Genomic DNA, 18890 nt, shown 5'->3' with positions numbered 1-18890 from the left:
TAGAGTATAGGAACTTTAATTAATCCTGAAGGAAATGAAATTCTTTTCTAAAGGCAATCAAAAGGTTGCCTAAAAGACCATAACATTGCCTGACTGGCATGTTAATGCTGCTGAAAGACTATCATAACATTGCCTAAAGGCTACTGCAGTGTTCCCCAAAAGGCACCATAGTTTTGCCCTAAAGGCTACTCTGCTGATCCAAAAGATTGGCCACCGTAACATAATGGCGCACATACAGTATTATTTATTAAGCAAATCGGGGTGAAATATCGTCTCAAGCCGCGTTATAGGCACCATTAGGGGTAAGTGAGCATATTGCAGGAGGTACGTGGAAAAATGCAACAATAACTAATGTATGGAGCATAGTCACGTTGGGATAGGCGAGCATGAGTGAGGAAGTATTCATGGTACAACAGAAGGGCTTAGGGGCTACACAAGACAAAAAGGTTGAGAATCACTGGCCTAAAGGCAATTATAATCTTATACTACACACCATAGTGTTGCCCCAAAGCAAGGCTATTCAAATGGAGGCCCTGGGGCCAGATGCGGCCCTTGGATGGCAAGGTTCTGGCCCCACATTAGGTCAGAACAAAATGAAAACAAATATGTGTGCTATCTGTGGCCGTGCATAATTTGTAAAACACTTCAGGTTGGGGATATCTCTCCTATGCATTCACATGAGAGTGAAATCTTATCTAAAACAGTCTCATAAGACCATCCTAAGGCTACTAAGAAATAGAAAAGCGAATATCTGTTCTGTCTGGAAAGCTATCCGCTTGTTTCGCACCCTAACCTCGGACACCATGCTGAAAAACAAACTCTATGTTCAGCCCATTAAGTTAACCTTGTAATTGATTAACCCTACCCTAAAGGATACCATACTGGACATCCTCAAAGGTAGTAGCACTATGATCCGCAGCACAAGCAGACGGATGGAGGTGTCTGGGAGGGGAGAGAGTTTGGTGAATGAAGCATTGTCCAGCAATGAGCAGAGGCAATAGTAAGTGAAAGTGAAAGCCCATTGGGAAACTCCAACTCCCATTGTCATTGTGACACAGCACTCCACAGCACACAAGTGAGCACTGCACACTGCACACAATGAAATTGCATTTATGCCTCACCTGTGCAAGGGGGCAGCCCTCAGTGGCGCCCCATGGGGAGCAGTGCGGTGGGACGGTACCATGCTCAGGGTACCTCAGTCATGGAGGAGGATGGGGGAGAGCACTGGTTGATTACTCCCCCCACCAACCTGGCGGGTCGGGAGTCGAACCGGCAACCTCTGGGATGCAAGTCTGACGCCCTAACCGCTCACCCATGACTGCCCTAGTAAGAGAGTTATGTGTTGGTAATGGGTCAATGATGGTTTTTTTTGTTGGTGTTTTTTTTACTCAGACGTCAGTTGGTACAACGACAGCTAATGTCCATGAATTATTTTTTAGGTAATCCAATAAAACAAATAAGTGGCATTGGTAACTACTAAAACGTAATTGACCCCCATACCAGCAGACAGTGAAGCCCTGAGCTAGAGTGCAGGTGTCTGGAGAAGAGAAGAGAAGAGAAGAGAAGAGAAGAGAAGAGAAGAGAAGAGAAGAGAAGAGAAGAGAAGAGAAGAGAAGAGAAGAGAAGAGAAGAGGGAGGAGAAGAGACGGGGAGGAGAAGAGAAGAGAGTAGGGAGAGGGAGGAGAGGAGAGGAGAGGAGAAGAGAAGAGAAGAGAGGAGAAGAGAGTAGGGAGAGGGAGGAGAGGAAAAGAGGAGAGGAGAAGAGAAGAGAAGAGAGGAGAGGAGAGGAGAGGAGAGGAGAGGAGAGGAGAGGAGAGGAGAGGAGAGGAGAAGAGAAGAGAGGAGAGGAGAGGAGAAGAGAGGAGAGGAGAGTTCCATGTGGCATATCAATGCTGGTGATAGTAGATGGTTTGTTGTTAACACCAACAGACAGTAAAGCCGTAAAGCCCCCTGCCCATAGTGCAGGTGTCTGGCAGGGATGGGAGGGGAGGAGGAGAGGTTGTCCAGGCGGACTATCATTGCCCCGGTGGAGGTGGAGGTGGAGGTGGGTGATGGTGGTGGTTTGGTCTGACTCCTACAATCTGTTCCCACTTTGCTTCATGTAGGGTCAGTAATTGGGTGCCAGAGAGAGAGAGAGAGAGAGAGAGAGAGAGAGAGAGAGAGAGAGAGAGAGAGAGAGAGAGAGAGAGAGAGAGAGAGAGAGAGAGAGAGAGAGAGAGAGAGAGAGAGAGAGAGAGAGAGAGAGAGAGAGAGAGAGAGAGAGAGAGAGAGAGAGAGAGAGAGAGAGAGAGAGCTGGGTGACTGAGTGTCTTTCACTCTATTTAGGAATAAAGTCTACACTCATGTAGTGAGAACCATGGTAAAGATTGTGTATGTGTGTGTGTGGTGAATTGCAACATGCGGTGGAGTCTTGCTTACTCCCAGAGGACAGGTGGAGAGGAGAGGAGAGGAGAGGAGAGGAGAGGAGAGGAGAGGAGAGGAGAGGAGAGGAGAGGAGAGGAGAGGAGAGGAGAGGAGGGGAGAGGAGTCCATGTGAAGTATTGGTGCTGGTGATAGTGGATCCAGCACTGAGAGTAATGAGAGCCAGCCTATTTGATGTTAACAGCATGTTCTGTATAGAATGAGTGCAGGAGACGACAGGGAGGGGTAGAAGATGAGAGGAGGGGAGGGGATTGGAAGGAAGGGGAGGGCAGGGCAGGGGAGTGTGGACCATCAGTGCCGGTGGTAGCAATGAACCAATATTGAATTGTGGTGGTTTTCAAAATTGCAGGTTAGAGGAGCCCCCAGTCAGAGTGCAAGTGTCTGGGAGGGAAGGAATGGCTGACGGGGAAGAGAGAAGTGGGGTGGTGGTGGGTCCAACTCCAGTACTCAGTCTGCACCCACTGCTTCAGTTATTGGGCATCAGAGAGAGAGAGAGAGAGAGAGAGAGAGAGAGAGAGAGAGAGAGAGAGAGAGAGAGAGAGAGAGAGAGAGAGAGAGAGAGAGAGAGAGAGAGAGAGAGAGACCAAAAGACGGGGGGAGAGAGAGAGATGCAGGGTGCATGAAAATGTGTGGAAAAACTAATGGCCCCAAAAAGAGTGAATGCCCTCATGAAGTGAGAACCTTGGTGAAGATTGTGTGTGTGTGTGTGTGTGTGTGTGTGTGTGTGTGTGTGTGTGTGTGTGTGTGTGTGTGTGTGTGTGTGTGTGTGTGTGTGTGTGTGTGTGTGTGTGTGTGTGTGTGTGTGTGTGTGTGTGTGTGTGTGTGTGTGTGTTTCACACCAGTGTACGGTAGAGCCCCCAGTCAGAGTACAAAGTGTGCAAAGGAAGGGAGGGAAGAAGGGACTGATAGGGAGAGAAGAAGAGAGAATGGGCGGGCAAGGGGTTCCATTGATGTTCATGCCGGTGATGGGCAGCCATGGCCTAATAGCCTATAGGCCTAATAGGGCATTTTAGAGTATTTATATATCAGAAGGTTGCAGGTTCGAATCCCACCCTTACCTCTCCCTACTCCGTGACCGAAGTGCCCTTGAGCAAGGCACGCAACCCCATATTTCTCCAAGGACTGTAACCCTGTAATACCCCTGTAAATATCTGTAAGTCACCTTTGATAAAAGTGTAACCCTAATGTAATGATAGAGGAGGTGGAGGTGGTGGTGGAGTTGGACTCCTGCAGTCTTCTCCAGCTCTGCCAAGCCTGGAGTCGTAATCTGGCATACCGGGCATTTTCCCGGTGGGCCGACGACAGTCCTCAGGGGCCGATGTTGTGGGTTTTTGTGTTTGCTTGTTATTCCTTAGTGAAAGTGAAAGCCCCATTGGGAAACTCCAACTCCCATTGTCATTGTGACACAGCACACAACGAAATTGCATTTATTATGCCTCACCCGTGCAAGGGGGCAGCCCTCAATGGTGCCCCAAGGGAGCAGTGCGGCGACACAGTATCATGTTCAGGCAGGGTACCTCAGTCATGGAGGAGGATGGGGGAGAGCACTGGTTAATTACTCCCCCCACCAACCTGGTGAATCGGGAGTCGAACCGGCAGCCTTTGGGTTACAAGTCTGGCGCCCTAACCTCTTACACATGACCAGCTCTGAATTTAGATGGGGAAGCCTATTGGTCTGTCTTTAGTATGGACAGCGGGTTGAGCCAATAGCATCATAGAAAAGCTGGGGGGCAGTGCGAGGGGCTGGGCTGCTCTACTATGCCAAAAAATGCCCAGGCTGTTTTTGGGTCCCAGTCCAGCCCAGCTCTCTGCTCTGCTCCTATTAGAAGTCATTAATTGGGTGTCTCTGGCAGGAGCTTCAACCCTGTCGCACTCTCTCCTCTCTCCTCTCCTCTTCGCCTCCTCATGTTTAATGCAAAAGGCTGATTTGTTTATCTACCTGCTCTGGACGTGCTTCATCTTAATAATGTGATCTGGGGGGAAAGAAACTGCTCCCAGAAAAATGCTCCGAGTCCAAACAAGTGAGGAAAGGAGTCCCTGAATAACCTTAAGTAAATACTTACTCTGAAAACAAATGTAGATAACAACTTTGAACCGTAAACTTTGTTTGAAAATGTAATCAGATCTTGTCGTTATCTGGCTTCTGTTGTTTTGTCATGGTGATAATTGGCTTTTCCGGCATGTCACTAGAAAAAAATGAAGACATATCAGAGGCTTAAAAAGTGTTGCGTTTTCAGGGCACTGACTAAGTGAGTGAGGATAATGGGCTGTTGCTCGTCAATAAAAACACTGGAGAAAAGTTTCAAGTCAGAGGACAGAAACTTGGGAGATCACAGTATATATGGGTTCTAAATGTTTGTATTCCCCTAGCTGTGCAACTCTAGCTGCGCACAACTTAACCTCTGAAAAATTAGCTCACATGGTTGGCTGCCAGTGTCTTGCCCCTCCTCACAACACCGTGTTCATAAACACGGTGTGAACCCATGTATATGTGCACACAATACCACAGTAACTTGTCATGTCCATTTGCACCTGAATCTCCATGCTTTCATGTAGAACTAATTATGATTCAGATGCTGGTGCTTTACACACACCTACAGAAAGTTCACGTTTGCTTTATTTACTGGCATGGTCAAATGGTCGGGGTAGGCCTACATACAATACAATACAATATCTTTTATTTGTCATTGTGATGAGCACAACGAAATTGAGCATTTCTTGTTAAAGCAAAAAGAAAAAAAAAGAATAGTATGTATAAAAACTATGTTTTGGTAGCATAATTAAGTTCTGTAATGGCCGCTGGACAAAAACTGTTTTTTTAATGTTTATTTCATTTTACTTTTTAATGGACTTTCTGTCATACATGCTCATGGGGGTTTTCCATGTTAGAGAGAAACAACTGATGCTATCTCAAAAATTATGTTTAATGGATTTCCCATTTGAAATTGTATTTTCACACACATCTAGCATTCATTCATCTTAATTCATATGCTTTTGCCAAACACATTTGCTATAATATGTAATTGCCTGGACTGGACTAGCGAGCTCTTTGCGAACTCCTTAGAGCAGGGCTGTTCAACTCAAATTAACAAAATGAATAACAGGGACAACAACTCAATATTTATTGAAAAATTGACTGTATACAGTTCTGCTTGTGCACACGTGTCGCCTTGTGGCAAAGTTTTTAAAAAGGCAAATAATAAAATGGGGTTGAAAGGGGAGATGTAGCCCTATTTACTGTCACCAGCGAAGCTGGCAGGGGGGGACAAAGGGGTCCCTTGTCCCGGGCCTAGGGAGAGAGGGGGCCAAGAATGGGATCCTCATTACATTGCATTGATTGGGTTCGGGGCCCTCTCAGATGACTTTGTCCCGGGCCCAGCCAAAGCTGTCCTCGACCCTGACTGTCACCATGCAGTTCTAATGGCAAGCAGACATGTGCGGCCATTCAAAGTAGTGCAATTGTGCACAGGCCCCTGTGGACCACGTAAATTGATGTGACGGCCCCACATTTTTGGCCTGCGTGCCTGAGTTTGACACCCCTGCCTCAGCAAGAGACGTGGTGCATCTGAGGTCTCCGTCCTCCTGGCTCTATCATGTCGACTCGCTGACTAATTAGTAACCATTAATCTGCTGGCGAGACGCCTCCCTAGCCTGCCCCATGTGGCAACCTACTGTAGCTCTGTTTCAAACTCTTCTCCGAAACTCAGTGACAGCCTGACTCTGAAGAAGGCACACTGCATCGAAACGTTAGTCATGCTTGTACCCAGGGAAGCTGACAGGGGGGGGCAAAGGGAACAGTTGTCCCAGGCCCTGGGACAGAGGGGCCCCAGAATTTGACTCTCATTAAATTCTATGTATTGGATGAGGGGCCCTTTCAGATGACTTTGTCCCAGCCAAAGCTGTCCCCAGCGCTGCTTGTACCACAATAAAAGAACAGAAAACATTTCCTTTGTACTTCCCGGTCATCCTTTAGCCCAGCCTCTCTGAAGTGGACCAAGCTGTCTTCTGCTGTCTACTGGACGGTGAACACCAAGAAGGCTAGAGCGCAAGTGACCTCCTTTCCCAAGCTCAATAAAAGCCATTTAAATACAGTTCCTTTTTTTAAATCTGATTTTGAGACTGCACCATGGAAGTTTGAAATGGGTTAATGCCATTTTTTCATACCAAACACTAACTATTATTAACTGAGAAACACAATGAAACGGATGATTTTAAAATATATATTTTTAAATACAGTAGATGTATTACCTTTTGGGAAAAAGCTCTTCGATTGTTTTCTACTGATGTTGTTGTGTGCGGGTATCAGTGGGAGGAGTGAGAAAAGCGCGTTGGGTCCCCCATGGCCTCATGCAGACAGTTGCAGAGATGTTGTTTACCCCAAAAGTTGTTTGTTTGTGTGTTTGTTTGTTGTCCCCACAATGGCTTGCAAAAAATTTAAGCTGTGTAAAATGGGTCAGAGACGAAGCACATACACACACACATACTGTAGAAGACACACATGCACGCATGCATGCATGAACGAACAAACTCACTCATGCACACGCGCATGCACACACACACACACACACGCACGCACGCACGCACGCACGCACGCACGCACGCACGCACGCACGCACGCACGCACGCACGCACGCACACACACACACACACACACACACACACACACACACACACACACACACACACACACACACAGAAGACACTCAAATATATGCGCGAACACACACACACACACGCACATATACACAGACTGAGCGCTTAAAATGCCTTTAGCCACGGCGTGTGCTCTGTTCTCCACAGTACGCCACCCGTTGGCTAACTTTGTTTTTGTGTGAAGGTCAGCGCTTCACAGGATTTTGCTTTGACCCAAAACTTTTTAATCCCATATTCCCCTACGCACCACCCCACATCATTTACAAAAGCAAGAACCTGGAGTGTCTCCAGTCTAGCCTGCATTAGTTGGCCTGCCAGCCCTTAAAGCGCTGTGTAATATTTTCAGTGGTTTATTTCCAGAATTCAGAATTTACAAATGCTACCTTTTTCAGGAATACTTACCACCACCATAAAATTCTAAGTATTCATTACGACTTGTGAAATTGCACTTTTCATACATGAAAAGGTGTGTCTTCTCCATATCTACCATTTTGAATTTCCAAAAGTAGACATTTTTAGCTGCAAAACTGCAAACTTACTGTAATTTGGTCATACTAGTAAATGCCACTTCATTACGTTTTAGATAATCATGAAAAGATCAAATTTGAAAATAGGCAGCAAAGTTTCAATGTTCAGCATATTGCAATACACTGTGTCCACCATCCTACATAGTGCACTCTGAAGTCTGTGGGTGCTCATCTCAGACTGGCTTCAGAATAATGTTTCAAATTGTTACGTTTACACTCAAGCACATGCAACACTGTGGAAAGATGATTTCACATGCATAGTAGTTGTAGAGTTTGCAGTGGAAGATATAGGCAAGGGCAAAGATCGTTTAACTTAAAATCCACTAATCAACACACACACACACACACACACACACACACACACACACACACACACACACACACACACACACACACACACACACACACACACACACACACACACACACACACACACACACACACACACACACACACACACAAACACACAAACACACACACACACACAAACAAAGAGACACACAAAGGCACGCTTATGAAACACAAACACTGAAGTGGCTAATTATTTAAGAAATACAAGTATGGGGAATACTACACACATGGTGGCATTTGCACTGCAGTGTTTTTGGAAAAAAGGGTTCGCACACTTTGGATCTTTTTATTTATCCATTCATTGGCAATGAACCCTTTTTTCCAAAAATATGTAATCTTTTTGTTCAGCACCAGGGATTTTGCACAAGTAAGCTTAACTCTCTACATTTGCACTGCAGTGCACACATATGCCAGACAGAGCACGGTGACCACCTCCGTGACAGGAAAAAGGAGGACATTTTTCAGGACGTGAAGTTTGGGGGTCCTCCCCCAAGAAAATGTGCGTTTCTTAGATGCAATTTCATGCATTTTAATGCATTTTTTTCCGGCTTAATGCGGTGCCTTACGCCGGACAAGGCATTGAAAAGGCAGACGGTCCGTCCTAAAGACAGACTGTAGGATAGTGAGGTCAAGCGGCTGAGGAATGTACCAGGAGACGGTGGTTCCAAGCAGATGAAGGATTTTTTTTATTTTTTAAATAGGCTGCCGGCAGGTGGACAGACAAGACTAACGCTAACACTTAACAAAACAAACAAACAAACAAAATAATAATAATAATAATTAAATCAAAGTCCAAAACCGTCTAGAGCAGACATGAGGTAACAGGAGACCCTCTCACAGCAGAGGTCAAATTAAGACTCCCTCTCCATTGCAAATGCACCGGTAATATACCAGAAGAACTCCTCCCATACGGGACTAGTTTCTTACTAAACATTAATTATCTCTCCTGACACACATATATTGCTCAAAACAATTTTAAACACAATAAACTATGAAAACAAAAATTACAAAACAATAAGAATGTAACCAAACGCTTTAAACAGCAAAAATAAATCATAAACAAAATCGACATGACATTCCTTGTATCCCTCCGCGGTTTCCGCGCTTCCTCACGAATAAGGAAGTGAGCTCGCATTCACTCGGCTTGGCCGAGCAAGGATCACACGCAGGTAAGTATCTGGTAAGTCATTGTTCTCTTCTTTCAGTTTTTTTTAACATTGTCCAACTGTTCCGTGAGCTTGCTGACTCGTGCAGCATGGCGCGCTTCATGCTACGGTTGGAAAAAGTCACAAGCACCGTTCAGTTTGCATAAGCACCAAAAAAAATAACAAACACAAATATTTCCAAACTCTCACACTCTGCCGCTTTCCCACGGCACTCTTTGTTTCACCCCTATCCCACAATGTTTGTCCCTGTGCACCAAAGCACCCTTTTGTGTCCGTGTGTTTAAAAACAGTAGAAAAAGTTTGTACCGCTATCATTGTTCCTATTTCATCAATAGTGATTTCACTGGCCACAAGCGCTATTTTTAGACCAGAAGCGCTTCAAGACGTGACGGTGGGGATCACTCCGTCACATTACCCCCTCCTCAAGGATTTTCGTCCTCGAAAACCCGAGAAAGGTAGTCAGCTGTGATGTTCTCTGGACCCGCCCTGTAGCGAACCTCGAACTTGAAGGGCTGAAGCGAGAGGTACCACCGGGTAACTCTGGAGTTGGTGTCTTTCATCTGGTGCAACCACTTCAAGGCTCTGTGGTCCGTCTCCAGGATGAAGTCTGACCCGACCAGGTAGTATCTCAGCGACTCGAGAGCCCACTTTATCGCCAGGCACTCCTTCTCCACCGTCGAGTAGCGGAGCTCACGGGGGAAGAGTTTCCTGCTGAGGTACACCACTGGTTTCTGGTCACCTGGCTCGCCCTGCAGCAGCACCGCGCCAAGGCCCACTCCGGAAGCGTCCGTCTGCACGGTGAACGGCTGGCTGAAGTCAGGGTTCTGCAAAATAGGGTCACTACACAGACAACTTCTCAGATCGTTAAAAGCATTGTCACATTCATCTGACCATTGTACTCTGTTGGGGTTGGATTTGCGGGTCAGTTCAATCAATGGGGCAGCCCGGTTAGCAAAGTTAGGTACGAATCTTCTATACCACCCCACTACCCCAAGGAAAGAACGCACCTGCTTCTTTGTTGTGGGTCTGGGTGTGTCCATGATGGCACTGACTTTGCCAACTTGCGGCTTGATCTTCCCCCCGCCAATCACATAGCCCAGGTACTGCACCTCTGTCTGAGCAATGGCACACTTTCCTGGGTTCACGGTCAGTCCGGCTGCCTGGATTCTCTGGAGCACATCTCGGACATGGGTCAGGTGGTCTTCCCAGGAGGTAGAGTAGATGACCACATCGTCCAGGTAAGCTGATGCGTACCCCCGGGCCCCGTCCAGCACCTGGTCCATTAACCGCTGAAAAGTGGCTGGTGCCCCCTGCAGGCCGAATGGCATCATGGTGAACTGAAAGAAACCAAAGGGGGTTCTGAAAGCGGTTAGTTCTTTGGTGCCCTCTTCAAGAGGCACCTGCCAATATCCCTTGCTGAGATCGAGTGTCGTCAAGAATTTGGCTCCGCCAAGCCGGTCTATCAGCTCATCGATCCTGGGCATGGGATAAGGATCAAAAGCAGAGATTGCATTAAGTTGTCTAAAGTCCATGCAAAATCTAAGACTGCCATCTTTTTTAGGGACAAGTACTACAGGACATGACCATTCACTATGAGAGGGCTCAATGATGCCCATCTCCAGCATTGTCTCAATTTCTTGCCTGATCTTGGGTAGGAGTTGAGCAGGGATGCGGTAGCCTGGAAGTCTCACTGGTCCTGGAGCCTTGAGTTGGATTCGGTGCTGCACCAGCTGCGTCCGTCCTGGAGCTTCTGAGAACACGCCCTCTGGAATGCAGGCCTCCAGCTCCTGTTGGCACTCTGGTGAAAGATGAGATAGATCTGGGCTCACCTCTGCACTCTGCTCCACCGGAAAGAACTGCTCTTCAGCATCCTCCTCTTCCTCCACCCGCCTGGCCACTGCTGCGTCCCGGACTTGCCACTCCTTCAGCATGTTGACGTGGAAGGTCTGCTTGTCCCTCTTCCGGCCTGGCATGAGAATTTCATAGGTGACTTTGCCTACCTTCCTGTGCACGGTGAACGGTCCTTGCCATTTTGCCAGGAGGCTACTCTCCGTCGTGGGCAACAACAGCAGGACTTGCTGTCCCGGCTTGAAGGAACGGTCTCTCGCAGATCGGTCGTACCAACTCTTCTGCGTTGCCTGGGCCACCTTCATGTTCTCCTGCACCTGCTCGGTAAGAGACTCCATCTTATCACGCATTTTGATGACGTATGATAGAATGTTCATACCTTGCTGTGGCTGCTGGCCTTCCAACGCCTCCTTCATGACATCCAATGGGCCTCGCACTTCTCTGCCATACAGCAACTCGAACGGTGAGAATCCTGTCGAGGCTTGTGGGACTTCACGATACGCAAACAGCAGGTATGGTAGCCATTCGTCCCAGTCTGCGCCAGAATCTGCAACAAACTTGCGTAACATGCTCTTTAGTGTTTGATTGAATCTTTCCACTAACCCGTCAGTTTGAGGATGGTACGGTGTTGTCTTGATTCCTTTGATCCCAAGGTACTGGTAGACCTGCTTGAGCAGCTTGGATGTGAAGTTGGTGCCCTGGTCCGTCAATACCTCGTGCGGGATTCCGACTCTGGTCACCAGCTGTAGCAGAGCATTGGCCACTTGCCTGGCCTTGACTTGCCTCAAGGGAAACGCCTCTGGGTATCTCGTTGCGTAGTCCACCACCACCAGGATGTAGCGGTTGCCACGCTTGCTCCGCTCCAGGGGGCCCACGATATCCATTCCTATCCTACTAAAAGGAACATCAATGATAGGCATTGGGATTAGTGGCACTTTCAGTTTCCCCCCTTTCGCCCTCAGCTGGCATTCTGGACAAGACTTGCAGAAATTCATCAGGTCCATGTAGATGTTTGGCCAGTAGAACCTTCTGGATACTCTGTCCCAGCTCTTGTTCTGCCCCAAGTGTCCAGCATATGGTACTGAGTGTCCCAGTTCTAACACCATTGTGCGGAGAGGCTTTGGCATTACTAGCTGCTCTCCTCCGTCGCCATGACGATAAAGGATGCCATCTTTCAGCCTGAACTTAGCACCCTCAGCATTGCCCTCTGCATCTGGCTGTAAGTCTTTAAAACAGGATTTCAAAGTGACATCTGATGCCTGCAGCTCTCTAATGTCAGGTGGTAGGTGAAAAGGATCAAGCTCACCCGCGTCTGGAAGTGGGAGTGTCTCTGGTAGGCTCGTCCCTCTGAAACGGTCCTGCCTCCGCTGCTGCCTGGTCTTGCGTGGAGCATCTGCATACGGAAGTACGTCCCACGACACATCTGGCCCCGCCTCCTTTGCCTTGGCTCTCGTCACCACCATGTTGCACTCCACAGGATCCATCAGATGCACCAGTCCCGGAATGTCTCTGCCCAGCACCACTGGATGAGGTAAGTGCTCAGCTACACACACAGACACCAGATATTCTTGACCCGCGATCTGCATGTAGATGTCAGCTGTTGGGTATGACACCACATCTCCATGGACACAGCGTATCTGCACTGGGAGCTCAGTCTGCACTGTGTCCTTCGGCACCCATTTGGCACCCACCAGTGTTTGGCTGCTTCCCGTGTCGATGAGGGCCTTGAGCTTTCTTCCACTGATGATCACCTCCGCCAAGGACTCTTGCTGAATGTCCTGCTCACCAGCGCCATTGGGAGTGCAGCACACGTGAGCATCCTTGGGCTTCCTGTTGGGACATTTTGGCTTGATGTGGCCCGCCTGGCCACAATGATAGCACACTGGTTGCTCTTTAAAGTCTCTGGGTGGCCCTGGTCTTGGAGGGACCTGGTCACGTCTCCCCAGGTTTGCAGACTGCCCCCCATCTGCTTTACCTGTGTGGTAGGTCCACGTTGCGCCCAGCTTGTATGGCCTTCCGCTGCTCTGCGCCGCCATGAAAGCATCTGCCAAGCTGACTGCCTCCTTCGCATCCTTGGGATTATGCTTCTTGATCCACAAACGCACCTCACCGTTGACCATCTTCAGAAACTGTTCTAGCACCAGAAGCTCGCCAATCTCCTCCTTGGTCCGAGTCTTCGGGCACACCCACTTGTCGTACAAGTCTTTCAGCCGAACATACAGCTCTTTTGGGGTCTCATCATGTTGCACATCCAGTGCACGAAACCGCTGTCTGTAGGTCTCTGGGTTTATTTCAAATTTCTCCAGTATGGCGGTCTTCACTGAGTCATATTTCATGGTCTGCTCAAAGTCCATGGCAATATATGCTGCTTTGGCCTTGCCAGTCAACAAAGGGACCAAGTGCATTGCCCATTGCTCTCTGGGGCAACCACTCGCGCCAGCAATGCGTTCGAAGCCAGTCAAGAAGTGCTCGATGTCTTCTCCCTCCGTGTACTTCTGCATTTTCGGACCTCTCCAGCCAGCATATGAAAACACCTGCGGGTATACTCCTGGCACAGGACTTGCCACATTACCCTGCCACTGTGTCCCTGGAACGGGGGATGCTGGGATGCTTCCTGGAGCTGCTGAAGTCATCACTGGAGCTGCTGCTGCTGCTGTTGTTGTTGTTGTCGCCTCTGCCACTGGAGCCGCTGTTGTCACCGCTGGAGCCGTCATCGGAGCCAACGCCACTGCCAACACTGGAACTGGTGCCGCCCCTGGAACCACTGTTGCTACTGCCGACGTCATCACTGGAGCCATCCTGGGAGCTGCTGCCGCCTCTGGACTCACCACTGCTGCCGTTGCTGATGTCGTCGCTGGATCCATCACGGGAGCTGCCGTCACTGTCACCACTGGAGCTGTCGCCGCCTCTGGAGCTACTGCCACTGCTGTCGATGTCGTCGCTACCTCCGGAACCACTGCTGCTGCTGCTGTGGTTGACGTTGTTGTTGCCGCCGTCACTGCTGCTGCTTGGTTCGATGGAGCTGGTCTTGCCACTGGGCTTGTGACTGCAGATACTGGAGCAGATGCTGAAAACCCCCATGGTGCTGCCGGTCTCTCCTGCCTCTCCCGGGTCACCTCTCCTTGCAGCAGAGTGAACTGGTGCTGCAACTGCTTCCACCTCTGCTCCTGTCGGGCCAAGTCCTTTTCATAGCGCTGTTCATGCGCCTGTTGGTTCTTCATGAAGCCATCAAACATCTTCATTAACTCATTCATGTTGTCTTCAACTTGCATTTCCTTCTCACCGGAAAGCATCTCTTCTTCTGCTGCTTTGCTTTGTGCCATGGTGTCGGTCTTTGTCTTCTTCTTCGGCGCCATCTTACTGCATGTTCTCCATGGTAAACCTCAAGCCACTGGTAGTTTTCCGCTGCCACCAAATGTAGGATAGTGAGGTCAAGCGGCTGAGGAATTTACCAGGAGACGGTGGTTCCAAGCAGATGAAGGATTTTTTTTATTTTTTAAATAGGCTGCCGGCAGGTGGACAGACAAGACTAACGCTAACACTTAACAAAACAAACAAACAAACAAAATAATAATAATAATAATTAAATCAAAGTCCAAAACCATTTAGAGCAGACATGAGGTAACAGGAGACCCTCTCACAGCAGAGGTCAAATTAAGACTCCCTCTCCATTGCAAATGCACCGGTAATATACCAGAAGAACTCCTCCCATACGGGACTAGTTTCTTACTAAACATTAATTATCTCTCCTGACACACATATATTGCTCAAAACAATTTTAAACACAATAAACTATGAAAACAAAAATTACAAAACAATAAGAATGTAACCAAACGCTTTAAACAGCAAAAATAAATCATAAACAAAATCGACATGACATTCCTTGTATCCCTCCGCGGTTTCCGCGCTTCCTCACGAATAAGGAAGTGAGCTCGCATTCACTCGGCTTGGCCGAGCAAGGATCACACGCAGGTAAGTATCTGGTAAGTCATTGTTCTCTTCTTTCAGTTTTTTTTAACATTGTCCAACTGTTCCGTGAGCTTGCTGACTCGTGCAGCATGGCGCGCTTCATGCTACGGTTGGAAAAAGTCACAAGCACCGTTCAGTTTGCATAAGCACAAAAAAAAAATAACAAACACAAATATTTCCAAAGTGCAAGAGAGTCCTTGTGCACAGCCCCTCAATGCAGGTGCAGGTGTGAGGCAGGAGGAGGTGAATCAATAAACCAAAAGTCAAGAGACACCGCACACTGCTTACTTTTCTTAACTTTATTTCTTGGAGCGAACAACGCGTTTCGCCCAATGCGTCATCAGGTTCGCTCTATGCCAAACCCCCATTACCCAGGTGTACAAATAAAGTGCCAAATGATCACATGATTCTTTGCTACCAATCTTGTGCATAGTCTCAAAACCCATCCCCACAGGTGCGTAAAGTAGGTAAAACATGATCAGTCCATGCAGGCCATCACAACAATATTTTTCACATTGATGTCCCCATGCAAAGGCTATATACAAAGGTAACACAATTCCATCAGTTACATTCAGATAGGTCAATAAATACCACAGAAAATAGTCATAATGTTGCATATTCATCAATATTACACAAATCCAGTAAAATTAGGATCTGACTTTATTAATCATTGAACAAACGAAGCGAGATGTTGAGAAAACAAAAAACGACATAAGCGAATTGAAGACTACACTAAAAGACATTGATGCGCCACAACTCTCCAATCTGGAAATGGAAATACAAACTGAACTGAAGACATTCGAAGAAGACCTCAAGGCCTACAAAATAAGAAAATTCGAAAGGGACGCAGAAGATTATAGAACAGGCTCGGTGTACAACTGGAAGCGCAAAGACAAACCCAGAGTTCCGAAACCTGCTGCGCACCCGCGGCGTTATGGGAGACCACCAGAGCGCAGACCCAATCGAGACCTGCTACTCACAAGCGAGTCCGAAACTTCAGACCAAGGCCACACAAGTGCTTCCTCCACTGATGATCATTTTTTAGGAGGGAGAGGGAGAGGGAGAGGGAGAGGCCAACGAGGAAAAAGACGCGGAGGGGGCAACGGAAGCCGAGATCCAAATCGAGTGACCCGCAGTCTACATCGGAACATACGGTGATAAACATTTCAGATTATCCTCTTACGACTACACAAACAAGAGTGTTGAGTCGGGGACTCTCCTTTGTTCCTACAAATAAATTGAATGCCTTCAACATCCAGGTTGACCAGTTTAAGTTTTTAAGACAATTGCATTTGAAACATTTTTTTCATGATAAACCTGCTACTGTTGTTGGTACTAGGAATGTGGTTTTAGATTCCTTGAATAAATTAAAGAAAAAGTCTACATTCATGCCGCCAGGTAGCCAGAATCCTACTTTGGTCACTTTTGGTAAACTTGTGGAAAGAGATATTAATGCATTAACCAAGAAATCAGGCAAACACAACACGAAATGGAATCTTACTAAAGTGGAAAGAAAGGCACTGGATGAATTAAAGGACAATACTGATATAGTTGTGAAATCTGCAGATAAGGGTGGAGCTATTATAGTTCAAAATGCTAAAGACTATGCTGCTGAAGCTCTGCGACAACTGAATAATGATTATTTTTATCAGCATTTGTCAAGAAACCCTTTGGATGAATTCATAAAAGAAAGAGACATGTTACTTGATAATGCCATTGAAAATAAGTGGTTGTCCAAGAACCAATATGAATTTTTGAGAGTTCTTCATCCTGTCACACCTGTGTTTTACTTACTGCCTAAGGTCCACAAAAGGTTACAGAACCCTCCTGGTAGACCAATTGTTGCCAGTAAAAATTCCCTAACTGAACCTCTGAGTCAATTTGTGGATGTTGTCATCAAAGATATTGTTAAAACACTCCCTAGCTACATTTCTGATACCAGGGATGTGCTTAAGTTATTGTCTAACATCACCATCCCTGATAATGTTTATCTGGTTACATTTGATGTGGAGAGTTTGTACACAAACATCCCCCATGAAGGTGGTCTGGAAGCCATGGCCCACTACCTTGAATCACAGGATGATGGCCTGCCTACTGAACTTCTATTAAACATGACCAGGTTTATTCTGAAATCAAATTATTTCCTCTTTAATAACAAATATTTCTTACAGGTTCAAGGCACAAGTATGGGTTCCCCATTTGCACCCAACTATGCAAATTTATTTATGGGGCTATGGGAGGAGAAGCATATATTTAACAATAATCCCTTTAAAGATAACCTCTTAATATTTAAACGTTTTATTGACGATATTCTATTGGTTTTTACGGGCTCTGAACATGACTTAAGCCTTTTTAATAAATACATCAATGACACACATCCTAATTTAAAATTTACCATGGAGTACAGCTCTACCAAAATTCATTTTCTTGATCTTGAAATTACTCTCCATAACAACATGCTTGAAACCTCAATCTACAGGAAGGAGACTGACAGAAATACGATCCTTCATGCGTCCAGTTTCCACCCTGACCATATTGTAAAAAATATCCCATATGGTCAGTTTGTAAGACTAAAGAGAATCTGCAGTAATGATGAGGATTTTGAGGTGAAAGCTAATGACATGGCAAAACGTTTCAGAGACAGAGGGTATGATGAAACTGTGATTGACCAGGCGAGGGGGAGGGCCTCCCACAAAAATAGGAGTGAATTATTGAATCCGGCTCCCAAGACGTCTGATAGTGTCGTCACTTTTGTCTCTGAGTATTCCACTGGCTCCAAACAGGTGAAAAGAATTATAAATAAACATTGGAAACTCCTGAAATGCGACCCGAGTCTGAATCACCTACCTGACAAACCCAGATTCTGCTTTAAACGGGGAAAAAACATCAAAGACCTTGTGGTCAGTTCCATGTACCAAGAAGTACCTACTCCCAGTACAACCAGCTGGCTGTCCAAACCTCTTTTTGGTAACTATAGGTGTGGAAAGTGTGCTCACTGCTCCAACACAGTGGACACTAAAACCTTCACCCACCCTCACACAGGCGAGAAGTACAACATTAAGCAATTTATCAATTGTGTCTCTACCCATGTAGTTTACATGCTAAAATGCCCTTGTGGCCTTATGTATATCGGTCAAACAAAGAGGAACTTAAAATTAAGAATCGCCGAACATAAAGCCTCCATTAGAAATGGCAATATGGAGTATGCAATAGCCAGACACTACAAGGACCGAAACCATGGCTCTGCTACAACTTTAAGGTTTGTGGGTATTGAGAGGGTGATGCCAAATCCAAGAGGTGGAGATCTGATAAAACAACTGTTAAAAAGAGAAGCACACTGGATACACAAATTGAATACTGTTGAACCTCATGGATTAAATGAGAAGCAGGAGTTGAGTGTTTTTTTGTGAATTGAATGTGTATTTAGATTTTGTACAAGCTGATGAATTGTATTATGAAGTGGAATGTTACTGATGATATTTGACTTACATTTCTAATATAGATGTCTTGAAGACATGATGCTATGTCTTAACTCTGTGGGATTTATTTTTCTAGGCCTATCTGAGTTAATTTTACTGGATTTGTGTAATATTGATGAATATGCAACATTATGACTATTTTCTGTGGTATTTATTGACCTATCTGAATGTAACTGATGGAATTGTGTTACCTTTGTATATAGCCTTTGCATGGGGACATCAATGTGAAAAATATTGTTGTGATGGCCTGCATGGACTGATCATGTTTTACCTACTTTACGCACCTGTGGGGATGGGTTTTGAGACTATGCACAAGATTGGTAGCAAAGAATCATGTGATCATTTGGCACTTTATTTGTACACCTGGGTAATGGGGGTTTGGCATAGAGCGAACCTGATGACGCATTGGGCGAAACGCGTTGTTCGCTCCAAGAAATAAAGTTAAGAAAAGTAAGCAGTGTGCGGTGTCTCTTGAC

The 18890-nt window shown here is 46.5% G+C and overlaps 2 protein-coding genes across 2 annotated transcripts in view; both read left to right on the top strand.

The window, feature by feature from the left end:
- The window catches only part of plppr2b (phospholipid phosphatase related 2b), a 76077-nt gene that overhangs the window by 1347 nt on the left and 55840 nt on the right, over nucleotides 1-18890 (top strand). The gene's annotated exons all lie outside the window — the stretch shown is intronic.
- On the top strand, nucleotides 15848-18872 carry LOC134467623 (uncharacterized). The gene is made up of 2 exons (XM_063221498.1): nucleotides 15848-17688; nucleotides 17719-18872. The coding sequence occupies exons 1-2, from the start codon at nucleotides 16324-16326 to the stop codon at nucleotides 18343-18345; spliced, it is 1992 nt and encodes a 663-aa protein (XP_063077568.1). The 5' UTR covers nucleotides 15848-16323; the 3' UTR covers nucleotides 18346-18872.

Source organism: Engraulis encrasicolus, chromosome 1, assembly GCF_034702125.1.
Source record: "Engraulis encrasicolus isolate BLACKSEA-1 chromosome 1, IST_EnEncr_1.0, whole genome shotgun sequence".
Taxonomy (NCBI): Eukaryota; Metazoa; Chordata; class Actinopteri; order Clupeiformes; family Engraulidae; genus Engraulis; species Engraulis encrasicolus.
Note: the sequence above shows the minus strand (reverse complement) of the source record. Positions and strands in the feature narration are given on the sequence as shown.

Excerpts from the sequence above, each read along its gene's own strand:
- LOC134467623 (XM_063221498.1), top strand. The coding sequence starts at position 16,324 with ATGCCGCCAGGTAGCCAGAATCCTACTTTGGTCACTTTTGGTAAACTT. Across the intron at positions 17,689-17,718 it reads CTGATAGTGTCGTCACTTTT|GTGAAAAGAATTATAAATAA; the intron begins GTCTCTGAGTAT and ends GGCTCCAAACAG.